Genomic DNA, 5811 nt, shown 5'->3' with positions numbered 1-5811 from the left:
AGGATTCGAATCGAACGTCCGCACCGGAGCCGGGCGCAGGCCGAGCGGCGCGGGCCAATCAGCGGCGGCGGCTCGCGGCCCCCGAACGTTGGACACCGGCCCCGCCCCGCGCCGTTGTTTGTGGTGTCGGCGGCCGCGGGAGCCGGACCGGGACACTCGCCGGGCGGGCGGCGGGCGGCGGGCGGCGAGGGTCCGGAGGCCGCGGGCGGGCGGCGGCGAGCGCGAGCCGAGGGCGTCCGGCCTCCCGCGGCCGCCGAAGCCATGTCGGTGAACATGGACGAGCTGCGGCACCAGGTCATGATCAACCAGTTCGTGCTGGCCGCGGGCTGCGCGGCCGACCAGGCGAAGCAGCTGCTGCAGGCGGCCCACTGGCAGTTCGAGGTGCGCGCGGCCCGAGGCCCGGGGGTCGGGGCAGCCGGGGGAGCCGGGGGGGGTGGCGGCCGGCCGCGCGCCGCCGGGTCGGGGAGCTCTGTGTGTGTCGCCGCCCGGCCCGGCGGTCGGCGGCCGCGCGGTGTGGCGTGGGGCGCGGGCCCGGGGGGGGGGCCCGGGGTGGGGGTGGGGGGCCCTGCCGGCGACACCTCCCCCCCTCCCGCCACCGGCGCGCGGCCCGGGGACGCCCCCTGACGCGCCGCGGGCCGGGCCGGCCGAGGGGACACGGCGGAGGAGCCTGTGCTGGCGGGGCCGGGCCGGCCGGGCGCTGGTGGGCGGGGGGCTTCCCGCCGCGGCCCCGTTAACCGCCGCCCTGTCGCTGTGCTTGTCCGCAGACCGCCCTGAGCACGTTCTTCCAAGAAACCAACATTCCCAACAGCCACCACCACCACCAGATGGTAAGTGGGTCCGGGCGCCGGCGGGCGGGCGGGCGGGGAGCGGGGGCGTCCTCGGCGGCCCGCAGCGCGCCGGGGGCGAGGGCGCGGGCCGGGGGCCGCTGTCAGCCGCCGGCGGTGACAGCCATGTTGCCCGGGAGCGCCGCGCCGCGATGTAAACAAAGAGCCAAAATGTCTTCCAGGAAAGAGCGGCTCCCGGGGCCGCCTGGCTCGCCCAACTTCGCGGCGCGGCCCGGGGGCTGCCGGACCCTCGAGCGCGGGCCTGTGCCGGGCGCGCTCCCCGGGACCAGCGGGCGGGGCTGCCGGGCAGTGGCCGGGGGCCGCGGGTGGGGAGGGGGCTCGGATGAAAACCACCGTCGGGGGGGGGGCTGGGCGCCCTGAGTGAAGGGCCCCGGGGGCGCTGGGGGCTGGGGGGGGGTGTCTGTTGACGGGGAGCCCCCATCAAACAACCCAGCTCTGCGGGGAACAGGAAGGGGACAAATCCACCCTGGTTCCGGGAGCTGAGCTCTACCCTGAGAGCCCCGCTCCCTCTTTCCTGTTGTTGGAAAAGGGACAGGCCCCGAGTGTGGAGGAGGGTCGGATTTTGACGAGATAAGGACAAGAATTTGCATTTAATCTCAGTGTGTGAAGACCCAAAGTACAGGAAACAGAGCGGTCCGGGGCTGGGTGTGCTTTCTTCTCTTTTCCAGGCTGGCCCTCTTGGCCTGAGCCTTTGCCCTCCTGGCCAGTGGGGTGTCCTGCTTTCCAGGGGCACCAGGACCTGGCTTTCACTTCAGAGGCTTGAATGCCTTCCCTCCCTTCCCCACCCCCGCCAGTTACCTATTAGCTCTGCTGGGGGAGGAGGGACTGGGCTCCACCATGGGGATTGTAAAACACGATTCCCCAGGAGATCTGTTGTGGCTTTCCGATTGCATTTCTGGCATTTTTAACACTTGGTGTCCTTACCCATGGCTCTTTTCTCAGTGCTGCTGCCTTTCCTGGAGAAGCGGCACGAGGTTCCCGTGCTGTGTCTTGTCCTTGGTGCCCTGTTGTCATCTAGTTGCAAAGGACTAGTAGAAGGGTCTATCTTGACCTTTTAAACAGCTCTTCACTTGGAATGGCTGATGCTGTGTATAAATCAGAAGAGAAACACATACTGGAGTACAGTGGGACAGCTGTGGGAGCTGCAGGGATGTGGTGGCTAAGGTCAGGCTCCTCCTAAACTGAGAGGGGTCATCTCTAGAAGACCCTCCCCTGCACTTGAACATGGGGAGAGCTCTGGCTCCCACTGTGCAGCAGAGCCTAGGAGCACCCCAGCTCCCAGCTCTCTAAAGAGCCTTGAGGTCCCCTGCACCAGCTTGTAGCCATTTGAAAAAGCCCAGGGGCTTCCAGCACAGCCATTCTGTGATGCTGTGAAAAGGGAGACTGACCCAGGAGAGCAGGGACTAGAGGCCCCTTTAGACCTTGTTATACCTTCTCTGCAAATCCCAAGGGGTTATAATCTTTTTTTAAATTTATGTAAGGAAGCTCTGTACCCCACGTGGGGCTGGAACTCAGGACCCCCAACATCGAGTTGCATGCTTTTCCAGCTGGGCCAGCCAGGCGCCCAGGGCTTATAATCTTTTAAAGCTTTCCTCAAGGCAGGTTTTGTAATATTATAATCAGTGTATCCATCAATCCACTGCCCATTGCGTACTTCATCAGCACAGCAGAGAATGCCATTCCTGCCCTCAAGGAGTCTGTAATTTTTTGAGAGAATAAATCAAAGGAAAAAAGTTAAAAAAGAACAAGAGGACAGTAGTGGCAAGATAGCAACACCAGAAGTGACCCCAGGGCATGAGTAGCTAATAAATGACTGTCCGGTAGATTACTGTACAGTCAGTCACACAGTTGGAGGCATCTTCCCAGGTGGGGTGGGAGGGGCGTCCGGGTTGAATTGGGGGGGGGGGCGCTGAGAAGGGGAGTGAGGCCCTGGCTGGGAAGCAGGGTGCAGTGGACACGGTGTGCTTTAGGGCTGGCAAACTCCCCTCTGTAGTTGTTAGAACTACAACTGGAGGGGTTTTGCAAGCATCTGGCCCAAACCCCAGCTTTTCACCAAAGTAGAGCGCCCCTCGGAGAGGTTAAGGAACTTGCCCGAGCTCACAGGGCTCCGTGGGCACGGGATGCTCCTGGTCCAGGAGAGGCAGGCCATTCTCTGCTGTGGGGTGGTGGTAGAGACGGGCTTCAGTGGTGTGGCCAACTGGGGAAGTCACGATGCTGTGATGCAATTGGCCTCTGCCCCCACCCCCCATTCATTGTTTCCTGCTGCCGAGAAGTCAGCCCCGGGCTGGGGGGCGGGGAGTGGTGGAGGGCGGAGGGAAGTGGTCTGGGTGGGGCCAGGCCTGCTGGGACTCGGGTGGCCGCCCCTGAGGAAGACAATGGTTGCAGCTCCCCAGCTGCTGAGAGGGCGCTGGCCCAGTTAACAGGACAGATTCGCCTCCCTCCCGGTTTCTGGCTGGGATTTCACTGCAGAGCTGTGAAAAGCTCCCTCTGCGAGGTGAAGAGCCCTAGAATCTTGCTCCCCCACCCCCGTGCCTGGGGGAGGGGCTGGTGTTGCTAAAATTAGGAGAAATTCAAAGAAGGACTCCTGTGGCTTCCTGGGAAAGAGAGAAGCTGCTATGAGGTCAGAACAGGCTTTGCAGGCCTTGCTCTCTGCTGCCTCTTCCCCGAGGTCCGGTGAGAGAGTTCTGGGTGGCACCCCCTGGCCCCACCGAGCTGCTGGGGGTAGGGGGCAGGCTGCCACCCCCCATGTTCTCAGGGAGCGCCACTGTACAGCCCCCTCCTCCAGGCCTTGCTCCTCCCAGCTGGGGTCCCTGATCAGAAAGGGGGGGGGGGATACTGGAGAGGGTGGGGGGGTTTTCCTTCCAGGGTCCTGGCAGAAAACAGATGTTGGGGTGCTTGTAGGTACCCCTCAGGAGGAGGGCTGAGGGGACAGAAGAGGCCGGACTCTGCCAGCACCCTACCAACACATCGTGGGGGAGATGTGGGGACACAGAAAGCCCCAATCCCTGCTTTTTATCCTTGGGGAGCCCAGGCGTGAAGTGCAGATGAGTCAGAGTTGGCTAGAGACGGAAGAGCTGCTCCCCCCACCGCAGTTCTCCGCACGGGGGTTGGGGGGCGCTCACCACCCTGGGAGTCTGAGCCCAGGAATCCCCTCTTCGAAGCCTGTAGTCTTGGTGTGTTTTGGTCCGTTGACTTGAGCTCCGGGCCTCAGTTTCCTCATCTGTGCCCAGGCATCGAGATACTGAAGACAGAGCCTCCAGGGCCGCTGGCTGGAGCCGAGTGAGCCCAGATGCCAAGAAGGTGCAGGTCCTCCGTTGGCAGAGGAGGGAGACCCTTGGGTCTGGCTGCCTTCCTTTGACCCAGGACCTCGGAACGGCTGAGTGCTGATTACGGAGGGCGCCAGCTGGTTTCTTACCCAGACCGAGGCGCTAAGCACCCGTGTCCCGGGCTGCTCTTTTGTGTCCTCACTTGAATCTGACACCCTGGCTTCTGGTCGGACTTAACCCTTTGCTGCGGACACTCCTCTGGGCATCCCTACCTGGCATGCAGGAAACACTCTTTGGTTTTGGTTAAAAAAAAAAAAAAATTGTCAGGGTTTGTCCTTATTTTTTGTTTGTGTTAGCTCGGGGTGAGAGGGGGGCTTCTGTCCTGTTGAAGCTGCCCGTGGACTGGCAAATGGGAATGGAGGCGTGGCCAGCCTGGGGGAGCCCCACCCTAGGCCCTGTGGGTGCACAGGGCACGATGACTCAAAGTTGGGGGCTGCGGGCCGGCTCCCCCTTTCCGACACCTGTGTTCTCTCCCAGCAGATGTGCACCCCCAGCAACACACCTGCCACACCACCCAACTTCCCTGACGCACTGGCCATGTTCTCCAAGCTTCGTGCCTCCGAGGGCTTGCAGAATAGCAACAGCCCCATGACGGCTGTGGCCTGCTCCCCCCCTGCGAGCTTCAGCCCCTTCTGGGCCTCGTCCCCGCCCAGCCACCAGGCCGCCTGGATCCCGCCCTCCTCGCCCACGGCCCACAGCTTCCACCACCTGCACCACCCGCAGCCCACGTGGCCCCCCGGAGCACAGCAGGGGGGCTCCCAGCAGAAAGCCGTGGCTGCCGTGGATGGCCAGAGATGAGACTGGATGCCGCCAGGCGCTGGGCTGGAGCTGGGGCGTGCGGGGGGGGGGGGGGGCAGTCCAGGGCTGTGGGGACACAGGAGGGCCGGGGTGGGGGAGGAGCTGGGGGTGGGTGGGGTTTCCTGCAGAGCGCACTGGAAGATTTTATAAAAGAATTTTTGTTGGGGGGGGATAGTAAACTTCCTGAGCCACTTGGGCCCTTCAGGAGTTTCTCTTCAGACAAGTTTTTTTCCTCTTTTTAATATATAACTATAATATATATGACTATATAAATATAACTAATGTTATGTGAAGCGAGGCCGGCTGGCTGCGGTGTTGGGGTCAGCAGGGAAAGCCCGGAGCGTCTCCTTGGGCCAGCAGCCCCTCCTCCAGCCCTCGTCCCAAGGCAGGTGCTTGCAAGCCAGGTGGGGTGACCTGCAGCCCTGAGGGGTCTGCTGGCTGCCTCTCGGAGTTGATGCCTTCGGGAATCGAGAGGACCACCGCGGATCCGCTCGGAGGAGTCCCACAGCAGGGGCTCCCAGAAGCGCCTGGCGGCCAAAGGTGCAGAGGTCATCACAAGTGCTCCCCACCTGGACTTTGTGGCTGGCTCCTCAGTGGCCCCACAGCTCTGTCTCCGGTGTCGCCTGTCGCCAGCCGGATGTATGGGGCTTGTGCCGAACTAAAGAGCTGGACTGGGTCAGGGGCTGAGGCTCTGCCCAGCGGGGGTCCCGCCTCTCCCGCCGTGTGTCTCACCCAAGTGGATGGCGGAGTGGAGAGCTTGACTTTGGATTTACTTCCCAAATCAGTCATCTCACCAGGGTGAAATTTTAATTTAAAAACTTAAAAGAGACTTTTCTAACTTC

At 62.6% G+C, this 5811-nt stretch overlaps 1 protein-coding gene across 2 annotated transcripts; it reads left to right on the top strand.

Annotated features, from left to right (window-relative positions):
* UBALD2 (UBA like domain containing 2) lies at positions 1–5811 on the top strand. 2 transcript variants are annotated; one of them, XM_059150335.1, is made up of 3 exons: positions 1–381; positions 765–827; positions 4649–5811. In XM_059150335.1, exons 1-3 carry the CDS (start codon positions 262–264, stop codon positions 4967–4969), a joined length of 504 nt encoding a protein of 167 aa, XP_059006318.1. In that variant the 5' UTR covers positions 1–261; the 3' UTR covers positions 4970–5811. The 2 variants fall into 2 exon arrangements, with proteins under 2 accessions (XP_059006318.1, XP_059006319.1); XM_059150336.1 differs by having other exon boundaries at positions 3–381; positions 4652–5811.

Source organism: Mustela lutreola, chromosome 15 (assembly GCF_030435805.1).
Source record: "Mustela lutreola isolate mMusLut2 chromosome 15, mMusLut2.pri, whole genome shotgun sequence".
In the NCBI taxonomy this organism is placed as follows: Eukaryota; Metazoa; Chordata; class Mammalia; order Carnivora; family Mustelidae; genus Mustela; species Mustela lutreola.
The sequence above is the reverse complement of the archived record's forward strand: the minus strand, read 5'-3'. Positions and strand labels throughout refer to the sequence as shown.